This window comes from Triturus cristatus, chromosome 7, assembly GCF_964204655.1.
Source record: "Triturus cristatus chromosome 7, aTriCri1.1, whole genome shotgun sequence".
Classification (NCBI taxonomy): domain Eukaryota; kingdom Metazoa; phylum Chordata; class Amphibia; order Caudata; family Salamandridae; genus Triturus; species Triturus cristatus.
In genome coordinates this window covers 131,945,022-131,964,585 of record NC_140590.1, presented here as the reverse complement: position 1 = coordinate 131,964,585, position 19,564 = coordinate 131,945,022, and the positions used below count along the sequence as shown (strand labels likewise).

General features: G+C 49.9%; 1 protein-coding gene across 1 annotated transcript in view; it reads left to right on the top strand.

The window, feature by feature from the left end:
* Nucleotides 1-19,564, top strand: part of ETFB (electron transfer flavoprotein subunit beta) — a 394,856-nt gene that overhangs the window by 227,084 nt on the left and 148,208 nt on the right. The window contains exon 5 of the mRNA XM_085615815.1: nucleotides 3,473-3,631. Within this exon, the coding sequence (XP_085471941.1) occupies nucleotides 3,473-3,631 (159 nt within the window). The remainder of the gene's footprint in view (nucleotides 1-3,472; nucleotides 3,632-19,564) is intronic.

Genomic DNA, 19,564 nt, shown 5'->3' with positions numbered 1-19,564 from the left:
ATGGTGTAGTGTATCGGTGGATAGGGGAGAACCAGGGTTCCTGGTGCTAAGCGCGGTTCAGGCATGGACTACCGCAGGCGAACTTGCCTGTGGTGCTCTAGTGGCACGCCACCATTAAATTGGTCTAGGGAGGAGAGAGGACCGCGGGGTACGGTGGACAGTAAACAAGTTATGTCACTTCCTGTGCAGATGGATGAATTGAAATCCAGTGATGTCACTTCCTGTGCAGGTGGGAAATAAAGACCTCCTGCTTGACTTCTTGTTTTTGTTCCATATGTGTGTGGAGTAACCGCTATATAAATAGCACAGTTCAGCTTACTGTACTATTGCCTTTTACAGGGTTGTTCCCAGCACTAAATTCTAACAGTTTGTTTTAGACAAGATTTTGACTATTATATTGGCTAAATTTCATCTTGTATCTTCAACCACCCATTGTCAATTATATATTGTTGTAATTGGGGGTGATTAGGCAATCCCAAAAACCTTTTTATACAGTTTGTTGCCTCCGCTTTGTTTGTGAAGTCTAACAACCCCACACACAGAGGCGATAGAATCAAACTCTGTAGAGTATGTACGATATTCCATGCTTCATTCAGTTCATTCCCTGATGCATTGCCCATTTCAGTCTCTTGGGATTCTAACACATCATCCCCCACCCCTCTGGCAGTGGGCGTCTCTCAGGTCTCAGTCCTTAGTACTCTATTTTTCTCACTTTAAACCACCTCTTTGGGGACATTGTCTACTCTTTTTGTTTAACATACTACCTTACTGCTGCTGATACCCAAATCCTATGTTCCTTTCCTTCCTTTTCACCCCACCTTCAATCACAAACTTCATTCACAATGCCTCCTGCTCTTAGGCAGTCAATATCTTTAACGTCTCTGATGTTAAACCCCTGTAAATCCGAGGTCTTGTATTTATTTCCTCTCTTCAGTAGCACCTATGTCTCTCGCTGAACCAATTCACTTTACCCCTGACTCCCTGAAGTTCATCTTCTCATTGAGAAACCTCGAGGCCAGTTCATTTATGAAAATGCAGTCTTTCATTGCCAATACATCCAGCACACACAAAATTGACGAGTTAACATACGAGTGATCACATCCCACTCAATCGTTCTAAAACATTAATTAACTCACTAGTATTTTCCAAACTGGACTGTCATTATAAGTGGACCTTCCCCAATATTATATTGCCCATTTGACAAGGTCTGGAACTGTGCTACAAGAACTTTGTGCAACCTCCTCAGGCACACTGACACCTCCTAATACTATCACCATCCTGCCTAGATTTGTGCCAAAAGCTGAGCCATTTAAATCCTATTGGCATTTGCATTTAAAGAAGTAAAAGGAATGGGGATAGTTGATCCATGGCCAAGAAGATTGTTGGATCTCGGGGCAATTACAAAGGGAAAATATAAACCTACTTAATGGGTCGCATCTGGCCTGATCCTCTCTTCATCTCTCTGAAATGCCCATGATAATCATATCTTCTTATTTGGATCCAATAATCTTTGCTTTTTCATACAGATCCTAAGGGGCTTTCATACCTACCCTAAGTCACAGACTTTGAGGTGGTGTAGTGTAGTTCCTATTTCCCTTATAGGCTCTGCGCATTGGAATAATATACACTATAGTTTTTGCATAGGACTATGGTCAGTATGCTCCTATCGAGTACATTAAACTTAATTATTTGTGTGTGCCAGCTGACTCAGAGGTCACTAGAAACTTCTCGAATAAACAAGAAGGAATTAGTTTCTGACAACTGCATAAACATGATAACTTTGTTTCCCTTAGAATCGGAATGCGTCTCAGAATCGTGAAAACAATAGATAAGTTTCACTCAGTCAATCGTGCATGCTTAGTTTCTTCAGAGTTGCACAGAAATAGACGGGCGTTTCAATAAAAGGGTTTATTGAACTGTCTTGTTTCTCGTGTAAGAGATATGAGCTGTAATAATCGCAAGACAGTATGCGAAATATAATACGCACAGCATATGCAGTAAGAAGAAATAATACTGCAATAGCATTGTTGTTAAGCTCAAGACATATATTCATATATACATACATAAATAACAGGCTAAAAAGTGAATACTAGTCTGGTGCTTCTAAATAGTTCTACCCCGGTGTACCTAACCTAAGTGTAGTACGAGGTAAGAGTAGGTGCTGTTTTCTATAGTATGGTATATACTAAGTTGGTATGCCAAGAGTCCCTCTAGGTTCTAGTCTCCTGCATACCTTTAGAATGAGAGAGGTGGGAATCTCTTTCCGAATTTCAAACTCCAACACCCCGCAAAGGGAGTCAGAACACTGGAAGCTAGATTCTCTGCGAGCAGGGATGACAGCGTCTGGTCAGTGCGTCATGCCGGGATATGGTCTCTTCCGAACTTGCCGTGGCGAACCATGCCGTCAAGTTGTGCCGAGCCGTGCCGTGATTTGCCATGGTAAGGGAAGGTATATTTATACCTGGAAGGTGCTTAGGAATGCTAGCATTGATGACAAGTCGGGCAGAGGAGGACGTCATGGATGAACACCTAAGGAATAGTAGTTCATGCATAATAGATGAGTTCTTGGAGAAATCAATAATCCTAGCTAGGGAAAGTCCTGATGGCTTAAGGGTCTGGTTTCTAAGCACTCGTTGTGACGTGGGATGGACGGATGTAGGTGACCATGCCTGTATTTGGATGGCATGGCTAATGCCTAAATAGGGACTGGGATTCTGTGCCTAAATAAGGGCAATGCGAATTGTGCCTATATATGGACATGATTCAGGGGAACCTATGTGTGGGCATCTAAATCGAAACACAATAGTGGTGAGGCAGAGATGTCATGATTGTGTGAGGATCTGTTCTTTGTGGGTGCACCGAATGAATAAACATGTCTTGATCACCTGACTAAAACTGTGACTAGCTATCTCCTCTTGGCAGTGTGTACCTACCCATGACCTTGGAGTGGAAGGTCACACATGTGCCCCAATTCTCCTGCTAGTGTTTCAACCCTATAGGGTTGATCTGCCGCACAATACTTCTGATAACTATCCGGTGAGCCCATAGAGAACCCAGTTGCAGGCTCTCTCCATTTACCTGGTGAGAGGGATTCACAACATGTATTCCCTATTTGACAGCTCCCATCCTGATAACTACTGCACACCTAGAGCATTCGTATGGACATTTAGTTACCTACCTGTAGGCATTGCCTCTCACATCCGATCCAGTCCATCTACACGGAAGGCAACTCTGTGCATGCCATGTTGCTGTCTTCTCTCCTACAGGCATGCTGCCTTTGACACCTCTTCAGGGCTTGCATAAACATCACATTCATAGACTCGAGATCTAGCCTTTACTCACAGTTTCACTTTCACCATGAGGAAAGGGATCCCTACAGTTAATTGATTGAGATCTGTAGTTGCTATCTAGATTGGAACATACCATTGCATGTTTGTCTATGTATAACCGCCAAGTTTATTTTCCATTTCAGGGAACCTTTGCCTCTGAGGTGATAGCGGAAAACGACAAGCTGAAGGTGACCCGTGAGATTGATGGCGGACTTGAGACTATTAGCATCCAATTGCCAGCAGTGTTGACAGCAGACCTGCGGCTGAACGAGCCTCGCTATGCCACATTACCAAACATTATGGTCAGTGGTGAATTTACTGGTCTATAGATAAATTGCATTTGCAAACAAGACTAAAACATTGCTTTGTATTCTGTCAGTATTATGTAAATTGTTTTTAGCAAATCAACACTCCAGGTAATTTTGTGGTTGTTGAGGTGGTACAGTTGAAGTCGTACTGTGGTCTGTGTTCTTAAGCAAAGGACTACAGCAATGTTAGGCATCTGTTGCTGGCAGAGATCCATCTGGCTTGAAGAGGCAATATAGAACACTTCTGCTTTCTTGTCCTTTTCTGAGACAGTAAAACCTTTCTAGAAGTGACTTTTAAGTATTCATCATAAAATGGTGTCCTTTGGGTCCAAGCCTCTAAATGGACCATCTGTAACTTTATGGAGATGTCTGTGTTCAGATCCATGCAGTTTTGTTACTGCAGAATATCCATGGGAATAGATGCTCCAACTGTAGATTTTGAAATCACTTTCCTCCTTTAAATCGTGACCTGTTTTGACCCACCATGTACAATTTTGAAGTTACATCCAGGACGGATGGCCATAGGAATCTATTCCTCAAGCTGACTGATGACCTCCATCTTTTTCTCTCTATGTACATTTGGTTGGACCCACTGCCCCAGACCTCTCCTTTGACACCTTATTAGGATATCATCTGAGGTCCAGCTAGTTTAATTTCAATCGCGTTTTGTTACATGTTCATATACAATAAAGGCAGGCACACCCTCCAATGTAACTAATTGAGTATCTCAAATAGATAATGGAATACAATCCTGTCCCAGTCTTAACATGATACCAGATTACGTTTCATGAAATGAGAAAATGTAGGAATGGCCACCTAGAGGTCATTCAGGGACTATTGCCAGACTGTGCCCTGCCGTGCTACAACAAATCCAGGGCTTGCAATCAATTAGGTCACATCAGGTCTCTAATAACTCGTTTGAGGTACGTCAGGATAGAATCCCACATTGTGGTGAACTTGTACAATTCATTTTGGAGGTCATATGCAATCTTCTCATAGGCTAGGAGCTGCCAGATCTTTGCAGTCACATTGTAGCGTTAGCAACAATCTCCTAACCGTAAAGGCCTAATATAGTCTCTTTTGCTGCTAGGAGAATGTGAGAGATTCCCTTAAATTTGGGGGGGGACTAGAGGGGATACATATGTTCTGGGGGTCCCCAGAAGGATCAACATTGGAATTGCCTCTGGCAGCTGTGGTAGGCAAAACTTTCTCCCAAAACGTTCTCTATCAGAGGCAAGACCACACTATCCAAAGCCCCCCAACAGTCTTTGGAGTGGCTGTTGTCTATAATGTGGAGTAACACTGGTGTACAATGCCATCTGTATTGCATCTTATGAAGTGTCTGTTCCTTGTCCGTGTTTGGTAAAATTGGTTGTCTGGGTATGAATTGTGCCCCATTGTTTATTGTCTAATGAAACCCCCAAGTCCTCCTCCCAGCACACATGGAGTGCTTTTGTATATTGAGAGTAAGGGTATAGTATATCTGTAAGATTAAATGGCGGAGTGTTGTGAGACCTTGTATTACATTCTCAAAATAAGTAATACCTTGAGAATGCCACCTTTTACAGGTGGGTTGAGGACCCAGTGCCTGATCTGTAGGTATTGAAAACTCTCCCTCTCTCTGATGTTGTATGTGTAGTGAATGTCCTCAAAGGAGCATATTGACCACTTGTGGAAAAGAGCTCTGAGACAGTATCAACAATTCCCAATCCACATCTGGAATTTGGATCTCTCCAGGCCTGTGGTAAAGTCTGTGTTCCCGTGTATCGAAAACAAGTGGTTATCTCCTTGTAATGTGAAAGGTAGTCCAATGCTATGAGAATGACTCTTCTGACTGGCGATATGTAGAGGCTGCAACACTTCTGTCTTTTGGGGAGCCACAGGACTTCTGCTAGCGGTCTGGCAGTCATGTTTTGTCACCAGAGTTTGTCAGTTGCCCCTTGAAGTCGCTCCGCCATGTAACACACCTGTGACACGAGGTAATAATAGTGAATATTGGGTATCCCTAAACCCCCCTTGATTCGGCTGTAGAGTACCGACCTAGAAGTCTGAGTCTTTTACCTGCCCAAATGAAGGACTTCCAAAGATCTGTGAGTTAGGAGCTTCAGGAGAGGGAGGGGCTGGAACATGTAAAGGAGGTTAGGAAGGACTAACATTTTTAAGGATGTTATTCTCCCTATCCATTAGAGCACATGTAAGCGTCAAGAGGATGTAAGTGCCATGAAGAATCGAAACAATTGTTTAAAGTTGCTTCTTGCTTAGTATCAATCCCATTGACTTCTCACGGTTGATTTGAAGGCCTGATAACCTATATTTCTCCAAGAGAGGAGGTTTCGCAGGGAATGTACTGGGTCAGTCAGGGAGAGGAGGATGTTGTTAGTGAAGGCCCGACACCTTAAAGGTGTCCTGATGAAAAGGCATGCCTCAAACCCCTGTATAGTCACGAACCCTCTGAAATAGAGGCTCTAGATAAAGCGCAAAAAGCATTGGAGAGAGAGGGTTGCCCTGCTGCAATCTCATTGTATCCTCTATGACTTGAGCCCCTTTACAATAATTATTGCCCCGATTAAGGAGTACAATGTGTGAATCTATCCCCAAAAGCGGATTCTAAAGCCAGCCCTGACAAAGGTTGCCTCAGCATGACTCAGACAACCCAGTAAAAGACTTTCTTCATGTCTAGGGAAAGCGAAGTAGCTTCTTTGTGGCATTTTCTTTTAGTGCAGTCACAGGTGGACTTGAACAGGACAAAGCCAGTCTGATTGACAGGTATTAGGCATGAGAGATAAGAATCTAGCCTAGTCGCAATGATTTTGGCCATTAATTTAGTGTTGATATTCAAGAGGGAGATGGGACAGTAATATTGACAGTGGGTAGAGTCCTTAGCTATCAGGAACACCATGGCTTCCGCCATCATCGCGGTCAGCCCACATGACTGTGGCATGCTGTTGTATACCTCAGCCAACAGGGGGCTAACAGGTGGTTACAATGTCTGTAGAAAGCAGCTGTGAAGCCACCGGTTCTTGGGGCCTACCTGGCTTCAAATGTTGTATAGCCGCAAGTACTTCTGCCACTAATATAGGCTCATTTAGTTGCTACCCATCAGTTCAGGAGAAATTAGGAAGGGGAAGAGAATGTAGCAAGAGGCTCCAGCCATGAGTTTTCAGCTTTATATAGTTTGCTGTAATACTCATGGAAGTCTTGTTCTTTCTCCTCCTCAGAGGACCTCTTGAATGAAACCCTAGTACACTGGGCTCGCAGCTTATTAATTAGTGAGTAGACAGCCTGCTTTGTTACCTCCCTCATAGAACGAGCGCTTGTTCTGGCCAGAATACTGTTAGCTCTGTCATAGTCTAGGGAACGGATTTGGCCAAGAAGTGCCCTTAGTTTCCACCAACGTTTCCTGGAGGGATTAGATTTATGGCATTGCTATGCCAGGAGAAGGTCTTCCTGAAGTCTGAGCAATTCAATCTCCCTCATGCATTTAAGGCTACTGGTCTCTTTGAATACCCCTCATGTGACCGCCTTCACCAAATTCTAGATTATGCTGGGGCTCACCATCCCCGTGTAGTTTAATGTGCGATACTCTAGTATGGCGGTCTTCATCACATGTTTGACCACTGGGTCTCTCAAGAAGGACTCGTTCAGTTTCCTAGAGCACCACCTTCTGGCGGAGTCTGTATCAGAACATTAGAGCGTGATATGGACCGGGTCATGGTTCAAAATAGTCCTGAGACCCTGTATAACGTACATTTTTATTTTATTTTTAAAAATCAATCAATCAGGGTTTATAAAGCGTGCTACTAACCCGTGAGGGTTCCAAAGCACTGGATGGGGAGGGGTGTGGGGCAGCTCCGGATCAGTCGAAGAGCCAGGTCTTGAGGCTCTTCCAAAGGTGTGCAGAGTTCGTTCCTGGTCTTTACTGTAATGTAGGAGAAGGCTCTACTGCCTGCTCTGGTTTGCGGGGTCTCTGCCCAGGCGAGGTTGGCAGAGCGGAGGTTGCTTTTGGGCACGTGGAAGGAGACTCTTTTGTTGAGGTATTTGGGTCCGATGTTGTGGAGGGATTTGTAGGCGTGGGTAAGTCGTTTGAAGGTTACTCTCCTGTCGAAGGGGAGCCAGTGGAGGTCTCGTAGGTGCTGGGTCATGTGCTTATGTCATGAGGTTCCTAGGATGAGTCTGGCTACGGTGTTCTGGATGGTTTGGAGCTTGTGTAGCAGGGATTTGTTGATTCCGGCGTAGAGGGTGTTACCGTAGTCCAATCTGCTGGTTATGAGTCGTGGGTGACTGTCTTTCTGCATTCGAAGGGGATCCACTTAAAGGTCTTGTGGAGGATGCGGAGGGAGTTGAAGCAGGTGGAGGCGACGGTGTTGATCTGGCAGGTCATGGTGAGGGAGGAGTCTAGAATGATGCCGAGGTTTCGGGTGTGGTCTGATGGGGTGGGTGGGTTTCTGAGGGCGGAAGGTGTTGTCCAAGGCCGTGGAGGAGGATCCAAGGACCTCTGTCTTCTCCGAGTTGAGCTTAAGGCAGCTGGAGTTAATGCAGGCTGCAACGTCTTTCTTTCCTTCTTGCTAAGTCTGGTGTCTTTGGGGTTCTTAGTGAGGGAGAGAATGAGCTGGGTATCATCTGTGTAGGATACTAAGCTGAGCCCATGCCGTCTAACGATGGTGGCAAGGGGGGGCCTTGTAGATGTTGAAGAGTTGGGGGCTGAGCGAGGATCCTTGGGGTACTCTGCAGTTGATCTCTGTGGTTTCGGAGAGGAAGGGTGGGAGTCTGATCCTTTGGGTTCTGCCGGTGAGGAAGGAGCGGATCCAGTCGATGGCGGTCCCCGTATCCTGGCGTCATGGAGTCTGGTGGCGAGAGTGCGGTGGGAGACAGTGTTGAAGGCTGTGGAGAGGTCTAGTAGAATGAGGGCTGCAGTGTGGCCCTGGTCGAGTAGCATGCGGATTTCATCAGTGGCGGCGAGGAGGGCGGTCTCGTGCTGTGGTTGCTGCGGAATCTGGACTGGGAGGAGTCTAGGGTGGCGTTCTCTTCGATGAAGGTGGTCAGCTGGGCGTTGACGAATGTCTTGGTGACTTTGGCTAAGAAGAGAAGGAGAGAGATGGGCTGGTAGTTTTTCAGGTCCGTCGGGTCAGCCGAGGGTTTCTTGAGGAGGGGCTTGACTTCTGCCCGCTTCCAGTCATTCGGGGAAGATGCCGGATTCGAAGGAGGCGTTAATGGTCCGGCATAGGTTGGGTGCTATTGTGGCGGCGGCCATGTGGTAGATGTGTGGCGGGCAGGGGTCCGTGGGGCTCCTGAGTGGGTTTTCTTCATGGTTGTGGCAGTGTCTTCGGTGGTAGCCGGTTTCCGGGTGGTGATGGTGGGCTGGCTGTTGGTGGTGGAGAGGAGGGTGGTGTCTGGAATCTGTTCGCTGAAGTTGTCGTAGAAGGCCTTACTTTTCTGGTGGAAGTAGGAGCTAAGCTTGTTGCAGAGGTCCTGGAATGGTGTGATGTCTGTGGCTTCGCTGGGGGGTTTGGTGAACTGCTGTATAACGTTTAAGAGTTCTTTTGCGTTACTGGCGTTGGCGTGGATTTTGTTCTTGATAAAGGTCCTCTTGGTGTCTCTTATACGCTGGTGGTATTCTGTCATGGCGGTCCTGTAGGTGTTCTGGTCTTTGGTGGTTTTCCTGTTCCTCCAGAGTTTCTCGAGGCGTCTGCAGGAGTGCCTGGCTTCTTGGAGGTTGGTGGTGAACCAGGCGGCCTTCAGGGGGTGTTGTCTGATGGAGTGGTGGAGGGTTGCGAGCTTGTCTGCGCAGCTGGTGATCCATTGCAAGTGTGGTTGGCTGGCGGGGATATGCGAGGTGACGAGTGGCTACAAGGTTGCAGCCCAGGTCTTGCTAAGTGCCTGACAAACAAAATCACAGTTACATGCCCTGGTGTTGCGGTCCTCGTGGATCTAATGTCCCAAATGGGAGCTACGCAGTAAGGAGGCCTCTGGGTGCCGTGGCCCCCGGGACACTGGCAGAATTTACTGTCTCGTTGGGCCACAGCCCGTGGGCATAACATTACTCAGCTTGAGGCCTCTGTCTCTAGGTTTCTGTCAACCGGTGAGACGGTGGACGGGAGTGCGGGCCTGCCTTTTGCTGCCTCCTCAGTTCTCTACTGTTTGCTCTAGCGACCTGAGGCATCCAGCTCTTTCTGCCTCTGGCCACGCTGTCTCTTGATACCTCTCCTTCCGAGGAGGCAGTCCAGTGCCGAGCTTGGGTGCGAGAATGCTCCGTCACTGCCGCTGTACCTCTCTTCAGGCTGCCCGATGGGGCTTGATGGAACGTCAGGGCTGGCTGCGATCTTCCGGTGTCTGCATTTTCCAGCTGATGCATGGCTCGCTTTCACCTTGAACTGGTCCCGGGAGCGTCATGATGGGGGGGGGGGGGAGGATGTATCAGTGGTGGACTGTGACTTTTGAAAGTTGTGGGGCTAAAATGCGGGTGTCGATAGAGTGGCTGCAGCACCGACCCAAACACTTGACTTCATAATCTGAACGTTTTACCTGCCTGAGACGGTGACGTCACTGACATGTGTTTTAAAGAGATTCATCACTTTTTCAGGGAGCAGCAAGCTTGAGTACCCGATGACATCAGACCAGCGATACTGGCCTAATGGCACAATAAGGTTTGCAGGGGACAGAACTGGGCATCCACATGACCGTGGACCCTAGTGGTATTGCACCAGGGAAACTTAGGCCTAAGTAGCCCTGAGGTGCAGGTGTGCTGTCACCACTTGCTATTCTAAACCCGGCGGGTTTTGTCTGCAGTTGGCTCATCCCAGGGGTCACCCAGCAGCGGTATTTGGCCCAAAGTGCAGCGGAGTGCCCAGGAGGATGCGGGACTTCACAATTGTAAAGACCTGGCCTTGTCCTCCAGGGTACCATTGCCCAAGGAGCAATTAAGGTGAAGGTGGGTTGGGCCTACAACAGTCTCAGGGGCCATTCCTTGGTGTCCAGCAACGTTCTGTCATACTGCTGTTCTGTGGTGCAGTGTATTGCAAGTGAGGTCAGCTGCGGGATATGCGAGATGTCAGGTGGCTACAAGGTTGCAGCGCTGGGTCTCGCTAAGGGCCCTACAAACGGAATGAGAATTTGGCTAGCCTTGGAGAAGGTAAGTTTCAATTCTATTAAGGACATGGAGGCAAGGAATATGCTTTCTCCTTTCTTCGCTTTAATTAAAATTCACAAACAGCAGCCATTAATATAAAACTACATTTCCCATGAAACCAGGGAAAAATCCATAACAACAAATCTCATTAGTCTTTTCACAGTGTCCACATTCCAGGCTGAATAACTCTCCATGTCATTTCCTGCTAGCCCTCTTTCTTCGCGCAAGTCACGCCATTTCCTTCTTTTCATGCATCCTGGTTCGACCCATCCTTACCTGGAAAGACAGTATGCGTCCGCATCAGCAATTCAAATCCGATTGTCACACATCAGAGAAAAAATACATGCACAGCATCAGATAAACAATGCAACACTGTAAGACTGTATCATAGAACAAGCAACAACGAAAATAGATTACCTACTCCCTCAAAGGTGGGTCTGCATCCATTCTATTTGCTGGGCGGGATAATCCTGGCCTCAGTGTCCTTAATCGAATTGAAACTTACCTTCTCCAAGGCTAGGCAAATTTTCATTCTATTTCAGGACCGGAGGCGAGGACTATGCCCCTTCAAAGCTTACTCACCACTACTTTGGCCGCATTCAGCACTGGCTTCAAATAAAACCTCTTAAACGTGGAATCTGAGGACCAGCCTGCTGCTCTCATGAGATCCTCCAAACGAGCACCTAGAGTGAAAGCCTTAGAGGCCATTGCTCCTCGTGCTAAATAGGCTCAAAATGCCCTTTGATGCCCGGCTCCTGCATTACCCACCTGACCCAGCGGGCTATTGTGGGTGAAGAGACCGCCTTGAAAGGTTTTCTGCGCACTATCAGGAGTTGTTGTTCTCCCGGTGGACGGACTTCCTCCGTAGCCTCCTCATAGGCCTTAAGGAATTTTACCAGACAGAGTTTTGGGGAATGAGCGAAAGCTGGGTAAGAAATCGTGCAGGTGTTTGACTTGGTGCGTCTACTCACCGTGAATGTTACCCCGTCCGGGGAAAATACTCTAGCTATAGCTGACCAATTTATGCCGGGGAAATCGAGAGTAGACCCACAAGGCGTGCGATCTGCCTCAGAGAGGTCCGCTGTCTGCACAGGGTCTGTCGAATTTCGTGCTGAATCTTTGCGATCTTCCTCGAGGGAAGACTCGGAGAGGAGTAGGTGGAGTCTGACGAAACCCAAAAAGAGCGCCTTCTGCGTGGGGACCAGGAGCGACTTTTGCTCATTGATCACAAAGCCCAAGCTCTGTAGAAGCCCCACGGCCATCTGAAGGTGAACCCCCAGTCTCGATGGGCATTGCGCCATAATAAGCATGTCATCAAGGTAAATAATTATCCGGACTCCTTGCATGCGCAAAAACTCCACCACCAGTTTGAGGACCTTGGTGAAACACCACGGGGTGGACGAGAGGCAGAAGGGCAGAGTTAGGAACTTGTAGGCCTCATTGCGCCACAGAAATTGTAGGAAACGATGGTGGGGAGGGAATATTGGAACCGTCAGGTACGCATCCTTCAGGTCCAGGTGTACCATCCAATCGGATGGAAGCAGCACGTCCCTGAGGATATGGATACCTTCCATCTTGAATTGGCGTTACATGAGCCACTCTTTGAAATCCTTGAGGTTGATAACTGGCCTCCCACCCCCATCGGCCTTGTCGACCAAGAAGAGATTGCTGAGGAAACCCCCTGGATGAACCTCTGTGTGGCAGATTGCTCCCTTCAGTAGGAGAGCGGAGACCTCTTTGTCTTTTATTGCCGCATCGGAGGTGTAAAAAGATTGGCTGGGGGCGGGAGAACTCTATTTGGAACCCTTGTACATCTGGAGAACCCAAGCGTCCCCTGTAATTGCCTCCCAAGCAGGGAGAAACAGCCCCAGCCAGCCCCCCACCCGCAGCTGTGCTAAGGGCAAAACACTCACCGTTGAAAACTCCGCCGTTGCCACCTTTGTATACTCCACGGCTCTCGAAACTTGTTTAAAAGTTGTTAAATTGCGGGTTTGCTTGGTACTGCCCGTGGCTGGGGGTTTTGGGATGCGAATCGAGCGACCCCTTGGAAAACCAGAGGGTGGAAGACTCTTTTATTATCTGAAAGAAACACGTTAGTTAGATTCCTTACCTTAGATTCCTTACCTTAGAATATCCCCAGGCGTCAGGCTGGATCCGTAAAGATTTTTCGTCAGCAATACCCTTGCGCGTTGGTAGGCGTCGTCTGCGGCTCCGCGTCAGTCTTTGGCGTCGTGATTGCCGGGATGATGGCGTCGGAGTACTTAGACGCCGCCCTCGCGCGCTGACGTCAGTTCTTCTTTTTTCCGTGCCACTAAGCGCAGATTCGGGAAGAGCATACCCTTTAGTCACTTTTTGACTAAACTTTTGGAACTTTTTTTGGTTCATCTTTCGAGTTGACCTCGACTCCTGGTGCCGGTACGGATGCCCGGTTTCAAGCCGTGCGATGCCTGTCACCGACTGATGTCGGTTACGGATCACCACCGTCGGTGTCCCTACTGCCTTGGGGCCGACCATGATGCCGAGTCGTGCCCCGACTGCCGGGCCTTGACCTCGAGGTCTGGCAGTCGGCTCTATGCCGCTCGAGGTCCCGGTCGAGGAGGATGTCGAGGGACCGGTCGCGTAGCCGTAGCCATCACCGCTCGTCGGGTTCGAAGTCCTCGCATTCAGGTAAATCGAGGCACAGTAAAAAGAAGTCGAAGAAGCGACATCGCTCTTCTGACTCCCCTCGCCGGTCACGCGACTCGGCTGAGACTTCGGGTGGCAGCACTAGTGCGGCTCCATCGGAGCCGCAGGAGTCGCATCCGGCCCCATACCCTCTGGTCCCTGGGCCTAATACGACTCCGGGCGAGATCCGGGACTTCCTCGTGGCCATGAGGAGTCTCGCTCTGCCGTCGAGGCCTGCCGGCATGCCTTCGGCCCCGCAGATCCGACTGGGAGGCCTAGCGAGCCGGCCATTGTCGACTTTGGTCCCGATGCCGCAGGCCCCTGTGGGATCCAGGCCTGGATCCCAGTCGACGCCGGTTGACCTTACGACCCCTCCGCCGGCGCTGACCCCTATGGTGCCGCCCCCGGCGCCGCCTTCAGACGACGTCGTCCCCAGTTTCAGCCCCGGTCCGGGTCCGGCGTCGGAGAGGCACCGCCCAGCGCCAGAGACGGCGCCGATGGATGAGCAATTCATCTACCGCTCGGCTCCGTCCTTTCAACCTGTCTACCAGGAGTCGGACGACGGGGACGGCTGGGAGGGGTCTGAGGAGACAGCAGTGCCAGTTTGATCAGGACTGGGCAGAGGAGCTGGGGGATGCCAGTGGTCTCGACACCTCCCCTGACACTGGCTTCATCTCTCCTCCCTCCGTGGCTACGGAGGAGGTGCCACCTATTCTCTGGAGCTGCGCAGGGCTGCGGAAGCCCTTCATCTGGAGCTCCCTGCAGTGGCTTTGAGGACTAACCTCCTTACTGAAGTGCTTCAACCGCCAGTAAGCTCTTCGGAGCCTCTGCTGCAGTTCAATGAAGCATTGACTGACGTTCTGATGGGCACCTGGTCCAAGCCCTCCACACTCTCTCCTGTGGACCGGAACGTGGCCCGGCGTCACCGACATGCACCGGGCAACCCCAGCTTTCTGTCGGTGCACCCCACCCCTGAGAGCCTGGTTATCCAGGCCTCTACGTCCCAGACTGCCTTCCCGTCTGCTCCTTGGGATCGGGAATCCAAAAGGTTGGAACAGTTTGGGAAGAAGCTGTTTTCCTCCCTCAGTTTGGGGTTGCGGTCCATCAACACCGCGTGCCTTTTGGACCGTTACACCCACTCCGGACTCGCTAGGTAGGGCGATTGCGACGACGGTGGCGATTCGTTGCCACGCCTAGCTGAGATCCACAAATTTCTCAGGGGATGTCCAGAGCACCCTCATGGACATGCCCTTCGATGGCCGCCGTGACAAAGCAGATAGTGCGCTGGAGCGCTTTAAGGACTCCAGGGCTACAGCCAAGTCCTTGGGCCTCTCGGCTCCGTGCCCGCAAACTTTCGCTTTTCGCCCCTTTTGTGGCCAAGGATGGGGCGCCCCCACACGTCCATCTAGCCACAGGCCGCAGAACCAACCTCAACGTGGTCGCGGATTCCGCCGAGGCGGAGCAGGGGGACAGAGAGACGGTCAACCCACATCTGCCCCAGCAGCATCTGCCTCAAAGCCTTCCTAGTCCGACTTTTCAGGCCCATTGCATGCCAGTGGTAGGCAGAGTTCGCCATCACCTGCTCCACTGGCGTACCATCACGTCAGACAGGTGGGTGCTGCAAATCGTCCGAAGGGGCTACTCCCTCCCCTTCTAGGCGACCCCTCTAGCCATGACACCGCAGTACCACCGTATGTCGGGGGATCACTTGCAACTTCTGCAGGAGGAAGTTACGGCCCTCTTGGCCAAGGGGTCCATCGAGCGCGTTCTTGGCCCAGAAGTAGGTCGGGTTGTTACTCCCACTACTTTCTGGTTACCGAGAAGGGCAAAGGGGGCCTACGCCCTATCTTGGACCTCAGGAGCATTAACACCTTCCTCCGGAAGGAGAAGTTCAAGATGCTCACCTTAGCTCAGGTTCTGGCTGCCCTAGACCCTGGAGACTGGTTGGTAGCGTTGAACTTGCAGGACGCATATTTCCACATTCCCGTCCTGCCGGCCCACCGGCGTTACCTGCGGTTCACGGTAGGCCACGAGCACTTTGTTTACTGTTCTCCCCTTCGGCCTCACCAGTGCCCCTAGGGTGTTCACGAAAGTGATGGCGGTGGTCACAGCTCATCTGCGCAGATTAGGGGTTCCAGTCTTCCCCTATCTCGACGACTGGTTGTTGAAGGCGGGCTCGCCAGGCAGTCGTCTCCCACCTCCAGACTACGGCCGACCTCCTGCATTTGCTGGGGTTCTCCATCAATGTGCCGAAGTCACATCTGAGTCCCTCCCAGAAGCTCTTTTTCATCGGAGCGGTTCTGGACTCGGAGCAGTTTCGGATCTATCCTCCGGAACAGCGGGTTCGGGATATTCAGGCTCTGATTTCGATCTTTCAGCCTTTATCCCGAGTTTCGGTCAGGTTGATGCTGCGGCTGCTGGGTCTGATGGCCTCTTACATCCTGCTGGTACATCCCGCCAGGTGGCGGATGCGGGCTCTGCAGTGGGACCTGAAGTTCCAGTGGGCTCAACATCGGGGCAACCTGTCTGACCACGTCCTGATCTCGGAGGGCACTGCAAGACAGTTGCAGTGGTGGCTCACGGACCGCGATTGGGCCAGTGGCAGATCCCTCTCCCTACCCCAACCGGAGCATGTGGTGGTGACTGATGCATCCCTCCTGGGATGGGGGGGGCACATGGGAGAGGCGGAGATCAGAGGCCTCTTGGCTCCGGCGGAGTCCTGGCTCCATATCAACCTATTGGAGCTGCGGACGATCCAGCTTGCACTGAAGGCATTCCTTCCCTCTGTACGGGGAAGTGCAGTGCAGGTGTTCACGGACAACACCACCGCCATGTGGTATTGCAACAAACAGGGCGGGGTGGGGTCGTGGACCTTTTGTCAGGAGGCTCGGCGCCTCTGGACATGGCTGGAACATCAGGGCATCACCCTGGTGGTTCAACACCTGGCGGGCTCTCTGAACGCCAGGGCGGGCGAACTCAGCCGCCGGTGCATGATGGATCACGAATGGCGTCTGAACTCGGACGTGGCGCAATGCCTCTTTCGGCAATGGGGAGAGCCTTGGTTAGATCTATTCGCCACGAAGAGAACGAAGTTCTGCGCGTTGGATTTTCGTCGCGAGTGGAGTTGCGGTGTGTTGTACGCCTTTCTGCCTATACCACTTCTGCCCAGAGTGCTGAAGATCAGGCGCGACTGTGCCCAAGTCATCCTTGTGGCTCCGGTTTGGGCACGAAGATACTGGTATCCCGAGCTACTCAGTCTGTCAGTCGATCCCCCGATTCGACTGCCTCCTCAGGAGGACCTTCTGTCGCAGCAGCAGGGGACGGTCCTCCACCCGAATCAGTCCAGCCCCCACCTCCATGTGTGGAGATTGAGCGGCGACTGTTGATGCCATATGACTTGCCTCCTGAAGTCTGTGATGTCATTCTGGCAGCCAGGCGTCCCTCCACTAAAACGGTATACACCTGCAGGTGGAACAAATTTGTGGCATTGTGCACAGCAAAGGCTGTGGATCCCCTTTCCGCCCCTCTTTCTGAAGTTCTCCTCTTTCTTCTTTACCTGGCCCAACAGGGCTCTGGCACCCTCAAGGGATATCTTTCACCTGTTTGTCTTCTTACGGCTTCCTGATCAGCCTTCTCTTTTCAAGTCCCCTGTTGTTGCTAGATTCTTTAAAGGCATTACTCATTTGTTTCCTCCTGACCCTTTCGTAATGCCTCAGTGGGACTTGAACCTGGTGTTAACCTATCTGATGTGCGCTTCTTTTGAGCCACTTCATAATTGCCCTCTTTGTCTTCTGACTCTTAAGACTGCTTTCCTGGTTGCCATCACCTCTGCCAGAAGGGTGAGTGAGCTCCAGGCTCTTTCTTCTAAACCTCCATTCCTCTCTATCCATCCAGACAAGGTTGTTCTCAGGACTCCTCCTTCCTTTCTCCCTAAGGTGGTAACAGTCTTTCACATCGGTCAGTCTGTTACATTGCCCACCTTCTTTCCGCCTCCGCATCCCTCGAAAGAGGAAGAAAGGCTCCACCGTCTGGACCCAAAACGTGCGCTCTCCTTCTATCTGGACCGCATGAAAGAGTTCCGGGTGGACGACCAACTCTTCGTTGGTTACGTGGGCGCTAAGAAGGGGCGGGCAGTGCACAAGCGGACCATCTCTCGGTGGGTCGTTTTGTGCATTAAGGCCTGTTATTCCTTGGCTAAGAAGGAACCTTCTGTGGGGCTGAGGGCACATTCCACTCGGGCCACGGCGGCTACTACTGCCCTGGGACGGGGAGTCCCTCTGCAGGACATTTGTCAGGCAGCAACGTGGGCCTCGCTGCACACGTTTGCTTAGCATTACTGCCTGGACAGCCAAGTCCGGAGATATGGCTTGTTTGGCCGTTCCGTTCTCCAGGACTTCTGGTGTGATCTTGGTTCGCAGACCCACCACCGGGGTTGGTATTGCTCGGGTATCTATTCTAAGGTAAGGAGTCTAACTAACATGTTTCTTTCAGATGAACAAGTTACTTACCTTCGGTAACGATATAGCTGTAAGAAACATTAGTTAGTTAGATTCTTTACCGCCCCACCCATCCTCCCCGTTCTGCGAACTGATATCTAGGGTTAAGGTCATCCCTTTCAGGGCTCTTGATTCATGGCACCAGTGTTGGTTTCTTGCATGGCTCTGCGTTCCTGATGCGGAAAGCTATGTACAAGAACTGACGTCAGCGCGCGAGGGCGGCATCTAAGTACTCCGTTGACGTCATCCCGGCGATCACGGCGCCAACGACGGATGCGAAGCCACAGACGACGCCTAGCGACGCGCAAGGGTATTGCTGACGTAACATCTTTACGGATCCAGCCTGACGCCTGGGGATATTCTAAGGTAAGGAATGGAAGGTAAGGAATCTAACTAACTAATGTTTCTTACAAATATATCGGTACCGAAGGTAAGTAACTTGTTCATTCTTCTGAGCCTTGTCCAGGGACATAAACGTTGCAACAAACTTGCCTAACTCTTTGACGAAAGGCTCGCCAAACAAACCCCCCTGTGCTACTGCCCCGCCTCTGAAGAGGCCAGGTTGCCCAATTTGGCGTCTACCTTAATCAACAGGTACCGCCGGCGTTCCACCGACAGGGCGCAGTTGGCGTTTCCCATAAAATAAATGGGACCCAACAGCCGGGCTTCCTCTACCATGTTTAGAATCTTGGTCATTGGACCAGTGGCGCCCAGGAGCTTCTCCTGGCAAGCTCGCCAGACCTGATCTATTCCCTTTTTGGCATCTTTAACAAATTTTGCCAAGAACATGGCCATCTTGGCATCGATATCTGGCATAAGTGCCACCTTCCCCTCCAGTGTGAGGCGAGGACACTCCGCCCTGAGTCTACTTAACATGTTGCTTTGCCTGCTGTTCTATGCAGTGCTTTGTCTTTTAAAACATATGCATATTTTTGGTGATTAGAGTGGAGAAAGTTTTCCATACTCTTGTCTCCTTTGTCCTTACTAACTCTTCCAGTTATCTGCGATTGAAGAAAGTAATAGGGCTCTGGTCCCTGCTCTGTTCTCCTTACTCCCCTTCCCCCCCCCCCACCAACCTTGGGTCTTATCACCACTGATGTTGTATGTGCCAAGTGGTGGCACAGAAAAACAGACACTGCACTTTGCCCCACACATTATTTTATTCAGTTAGCTTCCACTGCAAAGCAGTGTTGTTTGCGTGAAATGTTTAATTCTGTCTTTGTGTCTGTATACACACATACATATATGTATGTGTGTATATATATGTATATATACATACACTTATAAAAGCAGGTTTAAAGATTTTAATTAAGCGTGTGTGTATATATATTCACAGAAAATAAGAAAGGTTAAAGTGAGATTATAAGTGTGTCTGAAAATAACATCTTATTTTACATGTAGAAAAGCTTATGTCACAGAAAAGAAAATATAAATGCTGTTATAGTTAGGTGAAAATGCCAGTTCAAACATAGTATTTTAAACTAAAAATAAATCTGAAATTCACAAGGTATAGTTAACTGTAGTAACTATCATTTGTGGCCTCGCCATGCAGTGGTGTCATCATTGATATAATTTCAGATGACATCGAACATGTCATGAATGTAATATGTGAGGTCATAAGCAGTGCATGGTGAGGGCACG